Below are 16687 nucleotides of genomic sequence, written 5' to 3' on the forward strand. Positions count from 1 at the left end.
TGTATTTTACTTTTAAATGTTTGTTTTATATTCTAAATACACAAACAATTCAATGCTTGTGTAGGAAACTTGAAAAACGTTAAAATTCACTTCATTTAGAGATAACTGGTGAAAACAATTGGGAGTGTCCTTTCCTCCCAAATTATCTCATGTTGTATTATTATTTTTGTATCTGTTTCTTGTTTTTAGTTAACATAATGGGAGTACCAGGGTGAGCTAAAGATTCTTATTTAAGAAAGGGAGTGGTATGGTGCAAAAGGTACAAGAATTGAAATGGAACAGATGTGACATTCAGTGTATATGGCTGGGGTGTCCAGACTGGGCCAACTCTGGCCTCAGCAGGGGGTATGTGAGATGCTCTGTCCTCAAGATCACAGACGTGTCCAAGTGTGCTTTGTTACCTTGTTCTCATAGGAAGCCAAGCGCTTTTCCAACATAGATAAGTCTTGGGTGAAAATCATGAGTCGTGCGCATGAAATGCCAAATGTGGTTCAGTGCTGTGTTGGAGATGAGACTATGGGGCAGCTATTACCACACCTGCTGGAACAGTTGGAAATGTGCCAGAAATCCCTTACAGGGTAAGTTCACTGGGGCTCTGTGAAGCCTCTTCTAGCACCCTAGAGATGACCTGAGAGACCAGCTGGCATTAGTCAAATTGGTTTTCTTTTGCTAAGACTTAATTCGTGTCTAACATTATTGCGTGGATAAAACTCATGGTTTGGAGCCTTGTATTCTCTCCAGGCACTTACCAGATTTGCCCTGATGTTGGACCACAGGGCTTAGGCTGCTTCCACCACTGGGACAAGATTTTGCAAACATTCTCATACAGTCCTAGCATTTTAAAATTAATATACCTCTTTTTCTGATATACCTTCTGGATAAACATCTGAAGAAACAAAATATTTCATTATACTCAACCAAAAACAATATGAAACAGTGTGTCGTATACACAGCTATCCAGACTATACAGAAATGAGAGTCTGTATGATATCTGTCGATATACACAGACATAGACACACAGATATACAGACACACATACACACTTATGTATAAAGAAGAAATATTTTTCTTTTTTTTCCTTTGGCTAGTCAAGATAAAATTGTGAAAGTAGAAATATATTAAGCAATAGTTTTCTAAAAACAGTTATCTATACATGCTTTTAAATATTGCCCCATCTAAATTGTTAATCTCTTTAGAATAGTCAGTATATATGGAGAAATTTGGGGTAAGTTATATGTATATATATAGAGAGAGAGTAAGCGAGAGAAAGATAGATAGGTATGTGACTGTGGAGACCGGCAAGTTCAAATCTGAGGGTAGGCTGGCAGGCTGGAGACCCAGGGAAGAGTTGACACGATTGTAGTTTAAGCCCGAAGGCAGTCTCCTGCCAGAACTCCCTCTTCTTCTACGGAGATCAGTCTTTTTTTTTATTAAAGTCTTCAACTGATTGGATGAGGCCCATTCACATCATGGAGGGTAATCTGCTTTACTCAAAAGTCTACTTATTTAAATGTTAATCTCATGTAAACAAATACCTTCACAGAAACATCTAGAACAGTGTTTGCCCAAATATCTGGGTACCATGGCCTGGCCAAGTTGACATATAAAATTAGCCATCACAATTATCTGTAGTTGTGGTTGGAGGAGCATCATGGATAATAACTGTGCTGGGATGTACATTGACACTTATGACATGCCATGTATTTTGAGCATTTAACTCAAACTAAACAGTGATGTCTACTTGGCCAACTCTGGAAGATGGATGACCTTTCCCCAGACAGATGTCCCCATCTCCTTATTACCTATAATAGTGTTCTGTGAATAGTCAGCTTTCCTGTGCACTGAGGAACCTGGCTGAGATTACCTATAATAGTGTTCTGTGAATAGTCAGCTTTCCTGTGCACTGAGGAACCTGGGCCACCTCAGCCAGGCTGTGCTTATAGATGTGAGTGATGGTTAAATACTCTTTGAGAGAATCTCTGCGAAGAAATAGAGGAGTTGCTCAAACTTGAACAAAAGGGTTACTAAGCTGATAAAAGAGGAAACACCTGTATGATAACATGTAAGTAATATGGTTTACTTACTTATTCTTGGCTGAGCAAAAGAAAGTTTTGAGATAGCTGCTGAAAAATAATAAAGGGGCTGGCCCCGTGGCTGAGTGGTTAAGTTCATGTGCTCTGCTTCGGGGCCCAGGGTTTTGCTGGTTTGGATCCTGGGTGTGGACATAGCACCACTCATCAGGCCATACTGAGATGGCATCCCACATAGCACAACAAGAAGGACCTACATCTAGAATATACACCTATGTACTGGGGAGCTTTGGGGAGAAGAAGGAAAAAAAAAAAAGACTGGCAAAAGATGTTAGCTCAGGGCCAATCTTTAAGAAAACAAAATGAAGTCATGAGAAAATTAAGGTCAAAGGAAAATAAGGGCTAATAAACTCAGATGGTAAATTTGACTCAGAGAAAAGCTATAAATGGACCTTAGATTCAGAGACCAAAGGCCCTTCCTGGGGACCAAAGCAAATAGCGACGCATGATTTGGTAAAACATTCGTAGGATCCATGTGATAAAATATATCAGTTGCTCAGGAAAACAGTATTTTTTTTTTGCCTTGATGCATTGGAGGAAGTTCTATTGTGCATCCTCTTAAAAGGGAATATGGAACAGAATCCTCACCTACTTTCTCAGCACAGTGTGAGTCAATCATGAGTCTTCCTGATGAATGGCTTGATCCAGGGAAATGAGGGAACGGAGTCACTGCATCCTCCACAGAAACTCCTTCCTGAATGTCATTGTCATATCCAAGTTAGCGGAAGGCATTGGGCAGCATTAAATGTGGTAGACTAAACTCCGACAAGAGTCTAGAGTGTTGACAGTCTGCTCTCTGGTCAATGACAAATCCATGGTCTTTGGCATTCAGTTGCGGAGACGAAGTTGGTATACTTTTAGGAGAGCTGAAGAGCTTAAACAAGACCATGCCTAAATGGATGTCTACTCCACTGCATACGGAGACAGGATCAGCAGGAGCTAGGGGTAGGGTCAAAGTTTTCCTTAGCAAATATTTGCAAGGTCACTCTCCCCAAAGCCTATGCTATGGGCTATGCTAATACTTTTCCTTTGGAAAATTGTCCTTAAGCAGGCATTATTAAACATCATGATCATAGTCAATTAAAATATCAGTAAAGCATCCTTTAAATGTCTAAAGCAAAACCACTTGCAAGTGAATCCTCCAGCATGAATTTTTAGAAAAATAGACTCTCAGGTATTAATGATTTGATGTGTTTTATAAAATTATTGAATCAATTATCTGTTGAAGAACATTTGACAAAAGTAAAGATTTTTGTTTTCAAATGGTTGATGCTGTGCCTTTCTTTGTAACCATAATGATTGTTTAGCACGACCAACTGTGTTGCAGGCACCGCTGAAGGTTCTTAGATGTAGCCCTGGCATGGTGGCTGTGCAGTCTACCACCAGGCTCAGGCCAGAGGGAAAGAAGAAAGGAATTAGAGAGGATCCATATTCCCAGGGCTGTTCAAGATGAAAGACTGAGGGGCCTGGATCATTGGGACATCGTGCAGGATTCAATTACCACTGAGAAACTTGCTGAGGAATCATACCACTGGTCCACCTACAGCTAGCTTTGTTACTTTTCCCTCCCTTCCTTCTCTTCCACTTACCACCGTAGATACCCACTCACCCATACACGCCCGCCTACCCATATACACACACATGCACACACAAGCACCCTCCTCAATTGTTCTCTTTTCTCCTTATTTCTTTCTATCATGGACATATTCTGCTTTATCATTTGACATTTTGGCATTACTTTATTACTCCTAAGAGAAAAATTCTACTCTAAAATTATTCACAGCTTTTACTGAGCTTTCCTTGGCTTTTGATTCTGTTACAAAGAGGAGTTTATGAGCCAAAATGTGTAAGCCCTTGAGTACTTGAGTAAGCACATGAGTACTAATGCTTACACAAAAACAACGGGCTGATGAGGATGTGCATCGACAGGAAGGGTCTTCCCACAGCTCAGGAATAAGTTGTCTTCCCTCCTCCATCATAGAGGGTTGGTTGTCACATTGCACGTGCCCCCTTCCATCCTGGTCTAACTGCATGGAAAACTTTACGTGTTCTCACCAGAATTAGACTAGGCTATGGTGAAGAGGGCAACAGGTAAGGGATAGGAACTATTCTCAATAAAGAATGAAAATGAAAGTTATACAAATAAGATGGATTGGGATATTTAAAATAAATTGGCATATTTAAATTAAGAAAAGTAAAAAGTTAAAACAAGCAAAATAAAACATTATGAGCATAAAAGTAAGACTTTAAGAGAAATGCAGGAAGATGTAAGAAAAGAGTCTCTTTGGGCAGCCTCTGCTCTTTTCCTTCCGCCTCTTTAAGGTCTGACTTTGTGGTTTGTCACGTGCCCAAAGTGAAAAACCCACTGGCCACAATGATAGCTTGCCATGTCTGTTTTACTGAATATCCAGTGAGAGCTGGAGAGGAAGATTACAGCACAAACAGCAAAGCTCATCCTTTATCATCACTTTAGACATGCCCGTTTCTTCCCCAAGTTCCTCACTTACCACGAACCTCTCCTTCCTTACTTTGCCTCGTTCAACCTCTGAAAAAAGGAATTTCACTCTCGCTCTCATCCTGGACATCCCACAACAAAATAAAAGTCCAGCAGTTGACTGAATATGGACCGTCCAGAGTTCCCCATGACTGCCCTTGGAGATTGCCTCCTGGCTCAGCTTCTGATCCACGTAGTCTTTTCGTACACTCTATTTTCCTACAAAGAGAATTCTACTTCTATGAAATAAAAATATTTCCCCCATAATTTTACACAGGGAACAAATAAATAATACAAATGATAGGGAAGGAATAGAAGTGAAACACAAAGACAAAATTTAAAATGGATTTCTGATAAGATTTCAAAAAGAAATTGCAATTTAAACTGCATTAATTAGTATATCAAAATGTGCTAGAAAATGAACATACAGAGATACAGTTTTGAGAATAACAGAAAGAATGTATCCATCACATAAGGAATCACCATAAAATAAAGGAAATACAGAAGCAAAAGTGCCGTTGAAAGCAGGGCAATGATAGGAACATTCACTGGGTTTTGGTCACTCCTGGAGGCCAAGAACAATGCCAGGGTCATTGCATGTAGCTCATTCATAGCTAGATCTTTCTTCTGCTTCAGTTTATAGATTCACTGGATTCTTTTTTTCTTTTTATTGAGGAAGATTAGCACCAAGCTAACATCTGTTCCCAATCCTCCTCATTTTTTGCTGGGGAAGATTCACTCTGAGTTAACATCTATGCCAGTCTTCCTCTATTTTGTATGTGGGTCGCCACCACAGTGTGGCTGACGAGTGGTGTAGGTCCATACCCGGAATCTGAACCCGCAAACCCAGGCTGCCAAAGTGGAATGTGCTGAACTTAACCACTATGCCACAGGGCTGGCCCTTCATTGGATTCTTTTATGATACAAGTCCATGGATGAGATGCAGCCATTAGCTGACACAGCACTGTGTTTGCAAACAAAATAAAATAACTCCCTGGATGTATTTTTTCTGTTCTCTACAAAGAAAAGACAAGATTTTCCAGATTAAGTCAAATGTATACATGTCAAATGTATGCATCACACTTGTGAAAAATGAAGAAATTCTCTCACTAATTCTGGAAAAAGAATTGTTTCCCCACCAGAAAATGGAAGGCTACTTGGCAAAATTAGCAACAAAACGAAACGAAAAAGTTGAATAGTATGAGAGAAAATCAAATTGTCTCAAAATCTTTCCCCCTTTTCCCATCCAGATTAATTTATTTCTAGAAAGGACTGTTTTGTGTCTTTATAAAGTTTTCTTTTTCCTCCCCACTTAGATACTTGGAGAAGAAACGTCTTTGCTTTCCTCGGTTCTTCTTTGTCTCCGACCCTGCCCTTCTGGAGATTCTGGGTCAGGCATCAGACACGCACACTATACAAGCCCATTTGCTGAATGTGTTTGACAACATTAAAACTGTCAAGTTCCATGAAAAGGTTTGCCTGATTCTAATTGCTGGCCAGCAATTACCGTATCTTAGAATCTCAGCTGTCTTTATTAAATAGCTCTCTAATATTGTGTTTACAAAGGATTACTTCCCTGCCCATGAACTCTCAGCCAGTGGCTAAAACCAAACTTTCGGGCCCAATTTGCCTTCAGAACTATGTGATTTCTTAATAGTCAAAGCGTTGATTTGAATAACAAATAGTTTAAATATGGTTAGGAATGCACTGTATGTAGCATTCATGGTTTTACATGCCAAGTTAGCTGTTTAGAAATTCAACAAAACAAAGAAACCGTTTGCTCATAAAATAGTGCCTTGACTAAACAGAATTGATTAGATTGTTTTAGGCTTCAGGAGTTTTTGGCATGATGGTCTTCCCTGTTTTTCATCATGCATGATTGATACTTCTTTTTTTAAACACTCTGAAGAAGTTTCTAGAATCATGGAGTTGTATGGGACCCAAAAAAGATCATTCAACGTGAGGGAGACTCCATTTGCACAGCTGCCAGAAGATATTGTCTAATCCATCCCTTTACTCAAAATTCCCTAGTTAAGTGACCCTTCCGGCTTGATAGTGTATCCAGTTCCCCTCTGGAGCTCCATACAAACCCTTGGTATCATTCATTTATTCATCCTAGCATGCAATTTGTGTTTGTTGAGCAACTACCATGTACCAGATGCCATGCTTAACAATGGCAGTATACCATCCTCATGGAACCTGTGCTCTCGTGGAGTCCAGAGAGTGCCATTAGTGCAGTGGTAGAGCTATTCCATTGTAAGCAATTAAAAGACAGTCATTTAAGTTCAAGCCCATTGCTCTGTGCCAGGCATTAGGCCAGTCTTGAGGTTCCAAGGAAGAATATATCATAATCAAAGTAAAGTCATTTTTATGCAGCACAGCATTCAAGAGAAATTTGGTAAATAAACTCTTGGTAATTTTGGACGTGCTGTGCTCGTATTATGCACAAGGAGCGTGGGAATGCCCATCGGGGAGCCCCACCCTGGGTGTAAGGTGTAAGAGAAGGCCCCTGCTGGAGAATGGGGTGTTGAACTGAGTTTTGAAGGCGAGTGGAACATAACCAGGCAGGGAGAGAAGAGACGCATGGTCCCTTCAGAAGGAGGGGCATGTGCAAGGGCCTGGAGTTGTGGGCAGCTAGGAGGTCAGAAGTGTGGCTACGTGAGGGAATGTATTGGTTTCCTAGGGACCACTCTGGGTGAAAACAACAGAAATGTAGTCTCTCACAGTTCTGGAGGCTAGAAGTCTGAACTAAGGTGTTGGCAGGGTTGTTTCCTACTGGAGGATTGGAGGAGAAATCTGTTCCATGCCCCTCTCCTAGTTTCTGGTGGCCGTCGGCAATCCTTGGTGTTCCTTGGCTTGTAGACACATCACTTCGATCCCTGCTTTTGTCTTCGCACGACCTTCACCCTGTGTGTCTGCGTCTTTGTGTCTAAATTTCTTTCTTCTTATAAGGGCACCGGTCATTGGATTAGGGTCCGCCCTCATCCAGTATGACGTCATCTTAACTTGATACTATCTGTAAAGACTCTGTTTCCAAATAAGGTCATATTCACTGGTATCAGGGCTTAGGACTTCAACATATATTTTTTGGGCACACATTTTAACCCACAACAGGGAGGGATGAGCAAAGGAAGAAGGAGGCATGGACCAGATTCCAAAAGGCCAAGTGCATCATACTATAGAATTCTACTTCATTGTAAATGGGACAAAAGGCATGGGAGGTTTTTCAGCAGGGCAGTGACCTGATTCGTGTTTCAGAAAGATTGTCTGGCTCAGTGTAGGAGTTGGAATAGAAGGCAGCAAGGTAACCAGTGTCAGAAGTGATTGCAAAGTCAGGTTGGAAAAGGCTGAGCCGCTACAACAAAGCCTTGACGAAGGGAAGACAGTGTGGATTCTAATGGTTTAGAATCAATGTTTCCTGTAGATCTACTTGACGTGTGGGTTGAAAGTGGGGATTGAATCAGCCAGGAAGTTCTTCCTGCTGTTTGCTCACGTCCTTCTGTGATGGCACCGGGCCTTCACGGTCCTCCAGTGAAGCTTCCTACTCTCGTTTTACATGGAATATAATTTAAACATCCTTGTTTTTAGACTCTATTCATAGCAATGACTTCTTAAAATAGCATTGCTTTTTTTTTTTAAAGATTTTATTTTTTTTCCTTTTTCTCCCCAAAGCCCCCCGGTACATAGTTGTATATTCTTCGTTGTGGATCCTTCTAGTTGTGGCATGTGGGACGCTGCCTCAGCGTGGTTTGATGAGCAGTGCCATGTCCGCGCCCAGGATTCGAACCAACGAAACACTGGGCCGCCTGCAGCGGAGCGCGCGAACTTAACCACTCGGCCACGGGGCCAGCCCAAAATAGCATTGCTTTTTGTTGTTGTTCTTGTTGCCATAAGGTTTTTACAACCAGGGGCAGATCTTGATGTTGTGTGTCCTAAGTCTTATAAAATTATAAATACAAATTTATGTTCAGGACCTAGAAGGATCTGTGCAGGTGAGGAGCCCTGAAGCTTCAGATCAGCTTGCTTCTTGGTAGACCACTTCTGTCTACAACTAAGGAGGGTTTAGTTAATACAGGACTAAATCTGAGCCCAAGGGAACAATCTTTCACTTACTGAAAAACAAAAACAGCCAGAAACATTTGTATTTACTTTATGGTTTGCGTTATTTTGTTTAGTTGGTGTGGACAGACTGTGAGGTGGATAGGGAAGTAAACAGGAATGATTTTGAGGGATTAATTAGAGGTAGGAAACCTGGCCTCAGAGATGTGTCCTCCGTCGCCGTCAGTGAATTGCAGAGCCTCATTTGAACCCATGTTTTAGAACTTCAAACACCATGCTGTTCTCCTTATGCCTTACTGCATGGAAACTGAAGTGAAATGACCAGGTTTGGAGCTGGGTTAGAATTAGAAGACATTACGTGCAACCAAGAGCTCCTGTCAAGAGCACCCTGTTTAGTACAGAATCGGAATTACCTCGTAAGGTGTTTGCATTGATCACATTGGCCCGGTCATTGCTGATGTCAACTTGATAAGCTTGTGATATGGATGACAGGCTCTTAGAGAGTCCCATTTCATTTGGGAAAGTTTAGAGATCTTTTGATCATCACGTTTGTATTGAATATTTCTCCTAGAAAACAAATTTTCCCTCTCAAGTATAGACTGTTTAGAATTGATTTAGTATTCTCTTCTCAATTTCATGGATAACTTTTTTATTGCTTTGGAATTGATTTAATATCGTATTTTCCCTTTTATTTTGTATTCTGTCACTTAACATTCTATGGGAAGGATAACATTGACAAGAGGGCAATGGAGGATTCATTCTTTTTATGAATATAGCTATTTCTTTTGGCTTCTAACATAGATCTATGATCGCATTCTGTCAATTTCCTCCCGAGAGGGTGAGACGATTGAATTGAATAAACCTGTGATGGCAGAGGGCAATGTGGAAGTTTGGCTTAATTCTCTCTTGGAGGAATCTCAGTCCTCATTACATCTTGTGATTCGCCAGGCAGCTGCAATTATTCAAGAAACAGGTTTCCAACTGATTGAATTTCTTTCTTCCTTCCCTGCTCAGGTCAGTGTATTGAAATTGGAGTATTTTTCACAGAATAGTCATTTTAGATCTCATACATTGTCTATTGTAAACTACTCAACTGACTATAATTTAACTCTGGACCAATACGAAGATTTTTATAAGGATTTTTTAAATATAGATAAGTTTAAAGATTTCAACTATAGATTATTTGGTTATATATACATATATACACACACATATATATGTATATATATGTGTTTATATTGCAGAGATATTTGATATATTTTCTTTAACTTAAAAATTTTTCCCTACTGAATGTCTTTAGTATACATATCAAAAAAATGCACTGAGTGTATGCTTTACCAGAAAAATTAGAAATATATTTCATCATTAGAATACAGAAAATGATGTTTTCTTAGTCATGTGATCAATAAAGATTTTCTGGGTATCTGCATGTGTAAACCCTGTCTTAGTTTAGGGAAAGCAGGATTAAGACTTATTTTTCCCCTGCCAGTAACATAAAATCTATCTAGGGAGAAATTTGACTTAAACAATAAAGGACTTAAAATTACAAGAAAAAAATTATTAACACATCCTGAATCTGTACATATTTAATTGTCAGGTAAGCAATATGAATAGAGTTTCTATAGGTTTTGAAGCAACATATCAAGTGGATGTGGTCAAGGATGACTTTACATTTGGATAATAATCAAAACTTTTCACTATGTTGTAATTTCTATTTAAATATATTCGTATGCCATACACACTCATGAAGCCTTTTATTTCCATAAGGTGGGATTATTAGGAATTCAAATGATATGGACACGGGATTCAGAAGAAGCCCTTAGAAATGCCAAGTTTGATAAAAAAATCATGCAGAAAACCAATCAGTCTTTCCTGGAGCTACTGAATAGCTTGATAGACATCACAACAAAGGATCTGAGTTCCATGGAACGAGTTAAATATGAGACTTTGATTACTATTCATGTGCACCAAAGGGATATCTTCGATGACCTGGTAAATGCTTTCTAAATGCTGTGGCATATACAGAGAAGCAAACATGAGACCCTGTCTGTGTTTACCCACCAGAATTAGTTTGAATGAATTCAAAGAAAAGGTTAAATTCAGGCAAAGTCATCTTCATGATGAGAGCTTGTTTGTCAGATTTTCTTTCTAGTCTTCAGCTGAAATTTCAGTCAAATTCCCATGATCTCTGTTAAGATGTTATTGAGGCAATTAGGTTTTATTTTGAAATTCTTTATGTGATGATTTTTAATGAGAAAATGTCATGCAGCATCCTGAAAAGCTTTGATTCGTCTTGTGTTCCTCTTAGTTATTAATTGAAGATGACCAGTTTCTTGCTACAGAAGTAAGAAGTAACGTTGCTCCTAGAGCCGCTCAGTACTCCCGTGAAGGCTTTTGAGAAATCACATCTTTAACAAGTTTTGCTACGTTTCATGTCATTGATTGTAAATAGTCTTTCCTAATATAGTTGGTGACATTCAGGTGTCGCGCAGATTTTTTCCTTTAAAAGAAAACAGGGTGGACAAGAATTTAATAGTTATAGAAAATAGGAAATGTGAAAAGAAATGAAATTTGTCCTCTACTATAAAATACCACGTTAGATAAGAGGCAAGAAGCTCTTATTTTCATAATACTTTTCTGGATGGTGTCTCACCCCATTATGTAGAAAAGATTAGGAAAGACTGGTTCTGATGTAATGGAAATGAAGGCAGCACATCCATGCTGTTGAGTGCTAATCTCCTCTCTTAATAGTTAAGTACACTATTTGCCTCTGAGAAATAAAGGGCTCAGGGTAATTTTAGATTTCTTATTTGTCAAAGAAAAATGATTAAAGTGGCTTAAAATTTTGGTTAAAAAATTCAGACAAAAGCATTGCTGGGCAATAACTTGCCATTTTGATGTTAGAAATTTTGGCCCTCTGCAAATCCTAGGAAAAATAATTAATGGATTTAAAAAAACCCAACAGTGTACTTTGTTGTAATCATAAGAGATGCCTTTTTCCTAATGAGATTGTTTGGTTCTGTCTTTGTATGCCAAAACATGTTTTTCATAGGCTGTATTTCATGGTTAGCACTATGGCATTTGGCATTTAAGGGTGGAATCTAAGAAATGAATATCTTACTATTAAAAATATATCATGCTCTTTAAATTAGGAGGCACAATTAGAGATTTCTCTTGAATTTTCACATCCCCATATCTTCTAAAGCATGTTTTTTGCTGATCAGTAAGTGAATGGGTTGGATGGTGATGTAGTTGACATCTCTGAACTAGTTGGGCTGTCTTTGAGTTCCGTTTACTTCATGTTACGGTCTACTTGAATGCTAATGTACATATTTCATAAATGACTCTCATCTCAGTTTTAACATATACCTTTTGCATTTCAGTGTCACATGCATATCAAGAGCCCTACAGACTTTGAGTGGCTGAAACAGTGCAGATTTTATTTTAACGAAGATTCTGACAAGATGACGATTCACATCACTGACGTGGCTTTCACATACCAGAATGAATTTTTAGGCTGCACTGACAGGCTTGTCATAACTCCGCTCACAGACAGGTGATGGCAGGATTCTATGATTCCACAACCTCTCTCCTCCTGCCCCTCCGAAATTTTTTTCTCTGCAGTTACTCAGGGGATTTCTCCTTAATGTCTCTTTAGGATTTATAAACTCTTTTATACCAAAGTCTTTGAAATTCAGTATTTTTAGTTTTACGTGTGTCTTCACGTGGGATTTAAGTTTGTGTTTGAAACAGACATTGCTTCCTTTGCCTTTGGGCTTATAGAGGCAAAGTTTAAATGACCTCAGTGGGCATCAAATGGGCAAGAAAGGGAATTAATTGCTATGTGTCAATAGGTGCGAATAGCAGTGGGTCTTGAGGGCTGCTTTGGGGCCTGTGGCACCTGTTGTCATTACAGAGACAATACAATTAAGATGGATTTTTAGTAGGAAAAAAATTGAGTATCAATGCAGGTGAAAAGCGATGGGGAGGCCATTGGCCTGGACATCTGGAGTTCTTGGTTTTGCCCTCTGCCTGTTATTTACCAACTGCATTAGCTGGAGCCACCATGCCACTTCCCTGGACTCAGTTTCCTCATCTGTAAGATGAATTGGACTATTTCCAAGGGTCCTTCCATGGCTATCATTCTGTAGTTCATTTAGTCTAATTTGAACTTTGTGGGATCAGCCAATTGCATAAGCTCTGTTCAGGCATCCATTGAATACATAATTTGGACAAAACGGCTGAGCATTAAAATTAATGTTTGGCCTAAGTAGAAGCTGAAGCTGAATATCAACTTTTTCACAATTGAACCTCTGGGCAATACATTAGACTGAAAATATCAGACCAAACGTAAAAGTTTGATGTAATAGTGCTGTCAACTGCTAGATTGTTCCTTCTGCTCATTCATGATACTAAATGACGCGCTCACTTTCAACTGAGAATGCAGGATTTTGTTGTGTGTCATTTTCCACTAGCATTTTCGCATCCTCATACTATTTATATTCCTTCTTATGTCTGGGTTCAAGATGATTTTTCCTGGCTGCTGTCGGACATCCTTTTGGAGTTTTTCTCTTTGTTTTGAAACGGCGAGGTGGATAATTACAAAATGTGAAGAATTCCTTGAAACACTTGGGGCTTAGGCAGTTATTTCACACCTTTTTTCTTCTCAAGGCTCCAGCACTTCCCTCCCTTCCCCTCTCTCTACCAAAGGCCTCTTTCTTATTTTATTGAGAAGATGGGTGCTATCACAGGAGAGAACACACATTCATTTCCCATGGTCATGTCTGCTCACCAAGCCAGCTGTCCTCATGCAGTTGGCTTTCTCTCCTGGTCCTCAGGATAGATTTTGTGCTGCCATCCAAGGCCAACACGTCCACCAACACAGTTATTTCCTCTCTGGGAGCATCATCAATTTTCTCTTTCTACTGGATCATTTTCATCAATGTACAAATATGCTGTAATTGCCTCCAGAAAGAAAATCCTACTGTGAACTCTCCGATTTCCTTTGCATTTCTGTGCTCCCATCAAAGCTCCTCAAAAGTACAATTTCTCTCCACCTATTTTACCCTGAATTCACTCCAGGCAGTCCCTCTGTGTTAGTTTCCTATTGCTGCCATAACAAATTACCAAACATTTAGAAGCTTAAACGACACGAATCAGTTATTTCACAGTTCCGTATGTCAGAAGTCTGCTGCCTGTTTTCTTGGGCTGACTTCAGGTCTGTCTGTAGGACTGTGCTCCTTCCTGGAGCCTCTAGGGGAGAATTCATTTCCTGCTCTTTCAGGTTGTTGGCAGAATTCCTCTTCTTGCAGTTGCAGGACCTATGTCCCTGTTTTCTTGCTGACTGTCAGCTGAGGGCTGTTCCAAACTTCTGGAGGCTGCAGCATTCCTTGACTCATGGCCCTCTTCTTCCATCATCACAGCCAGCAAAGCTGGGTTGAGACCCTTTCATGCTTCCCATCTCTCCTCCTTCTTCTGTCTCACGTCTCTGGCCCACTCTTCTGCCTCCCTCTTCCCCTTCTAAGGACGCGTGAGATTAAATTCGTTCTGCCCGGTAATCCAGGATAATCTCCCCATCTCAAGGTCGTTAACATTAATTACATCTGCAAGACTCTTTAGCCACGTAAGGTAACATATTTACAGGTTCTGGAGAGTAGAAGGTGGATATCTTTGGGGGCATCATTCTTCTCCCTATCCCACTTTCTTCCCCCTCTCTGGTGAGATGTCACCCAGAACTTCATGTTGCTGAATCCAATGGTCATTTCTAGTTCTCATCTTCCTTGTCTCATCAGCAGCATTTGCACAGTTGGTCACTCTTTCCTTTTTGATACACTTTCTTCGCTCAGCTTCCAGGACACCATGCTCACTGTTCTGGTTGTCTCTTTGTACCCTCTCCTTCTGGGTCCTCTTCATCTTCCTGACCTCTAAACCTAGAACATGCCAGGACTCTTCTTGTCTCCATCTACACTCACTCCTTAGTTGATCTCACGTGGCTTTAAATAGCTTCTAGATGTTGACTTCCCAATCTCTGCACCCAGCTAAGCCTTCTCCCCTGAACTCCAGACACATACATCCACTTGCCTACGCCATATCTTTACTTGGATGCTTACAGGGAATTCACACTTAACACATTTGATTGTCCCCCACAAACTCACCCTGCTGCCATCTTCTCCATTTTAGCAAATGGCATTTCCATCCTTCAGTTGCTCAAGCCAAAATCCTTGGAGCATCCTTGATGGCTTTCTTTCTCTCTCACCTCATTATGCAATCTATCATCAAGTTTGGTCAGCACCACTTTCAGAATTCATCTAGAGTGTGGCCACTTTTCACCTCTTTGCTGTTATCACACTAGTCTAAGCCACCGTCATCTCTAGCCTGGATTATTGCAATAGACTTTTAACTGCTCTCCCTGCCTCTGTCATTGTCCCTGTACAGCCTATTCTGAATTCAGACACTGGAATATAAGTCGTATCCTATCATCCCTTTGCCTTAATTCCTCCACTATCTTTCCATCTCACCCACAGTAAAAGTCAGTGTCCTCACCTTGGCCTACAGGGTCCGGCATGATCTGACACCCGTGACTTCTCTGTCTCTCCTTCCTCATTCAGCTCCAGCCACTTTCTCCTTGGTTATTCCTTGAGCAGCTCCAGCACACTTCTGCCTCAGGGCCCTTGCACTTGATGCTCCCTTGACCTGGAACTCTTTTCCCTTCAATATGGCATATCTTGCTTCCTCACCTCTCAGGTCTCTGCCTAAATGTCACTTTGGTGAGGTCTTTGGACCCACCACATTTGAAACAGCAATCTCCGCACTCCCTACCCTCCTAACCAGCTTTATTTTTCCTGTTTCCTGTTTCCTGTTCTTAAATAATCTATTTCCTTCTTTTAGGAGGTCAGCTCTTTGAGGCATGGACTCCCTGTGATTTATTCACTGTACCTAGAAGAGTTCTGTCACATGTTTATATATATGTCAAAAATCTTTTTAATTTTTACGTATAGATATCAGACTATGCAAACTTCTCTGCAACTTGATTCTTTCACTGTATTTATTGTCTTGTACATTGCTCTGTATCAAAAACTGGAGAACTTTAAAAGCAAAGTGGTCTTGATAAGTATATAAGTGGAGGTGATTATGAAGTTTGTTTCAGCCTGTTTCACCCTAACTGTTCACTGGTTTGTTTTTCTCTAACTTGATTATGGGTGAAGTGAGTTACCAGGTTTTGCTGGCCATTGGGTTCCATTGCAAGTTTTGCTCCCCTTTTACAAAAGAATTCCTCACTAAAACTAATGCTTAAAAACAATGAAAGGCCAGAGGCATTGGCGTCTTGTCAGCCTTTCACCGACTGCCCTGAGAAAATTCAACAATGTTGGCAACATGGTATCTGGAAGCTCCATGTCATGTGGATGGAGTTGCAGATATTTTAGATGATAACATAGTCATTATAGTACACTAAAAACGTATAGCACCTTTCTCTGCACGCTTCTGGTGTTTTTCATGATCAGTCCTTCCTTCCACTTCTGAGAACAAGTAGAGAAGATTGGAATTGTTCTTACTACTGCGGTCTCTTTAGACAGAGGGCAGCAGAAGTCAAAGGCTGATAGAGGTATCTTATCTGCTTGATAAGAAATATAGACAGGTCTACAAACATGCATCTTTCTCTGATGGATTCTCACAGCTTCTGTGAGATATACCTGAGTGTTGGCCACTGGACTCTGCCCTTAACAGCTGTGTATTCTTGGCCAAAATGCATAACCTCTCTGATTCTCTTCATTTGGAATCATTTTGTAGACTAGTGGTAATATAAGTTGTACCCAGCACAGGGCCTAGCACTGAGTAAATGTTGGCCATTATTATTATTATTGTTGTTATGACTATTGTTTTTCTTAATCAGTGATAACACATTCTTTACCAACCTTCCTTGCGTTTCTCCTTCAGTGTGTTCTGTAATCAAAGAGTCTGTAACCAAACCAAGTTCTTGACAAAGAAAAACACCTTGCTGATTCGTTCACCGTAACTGCCTTAAAAAGTTTTTCAGCATTTTAGA

At 40.1% G+C, this 16687-nt stretch overlaps 1 protein-coding gene across 2 annotated transcripts in view; it reads left to right on the top strand.

The window, feature by feature from the left end:
- Positions 1–16687, top strand: part of DNAH5 (dynein axonemal heavy chain 5) — a 267250-nt gene that overhangs the window by 120215 nt on the left and 130348 nt on the right. For both annotated transcript variants that reach the window (XM_023625835.2, XM_023625834.2), the window contains exons 31-35: positions 415–578; positions 5901–6057; positions 9445–9657; positions 10411–10635; positions 12027–12199. In XM_023625835.2, coding sequence (XP_023481603.2) covers positions 415–578; positions 5901–6057; positions 9445–9657; positions 10411–10635; positions 12027–12199 — 932 coding nt within the window. The remainder of the gene's footprint in view (positions 1–414; positions 579–5900; positions 6058–9444; positions 9658–10410; positions 10636–12026; positions 12200–16687) is intronic.

Source organism: Equus caballus, chromosome 21 (genome assembly GCF_041296265.1).
Source record: "Equus caballus isolate H_3958 breed thoroughbred chromosome 21, TB-T2T, whole genome shotgun sequence".
Lineage (NCBI taxonomy): Eukaryota > Metazoa > Chordata > Mammalia > Perissodactyla > Equidae > Equus > Equus caballus.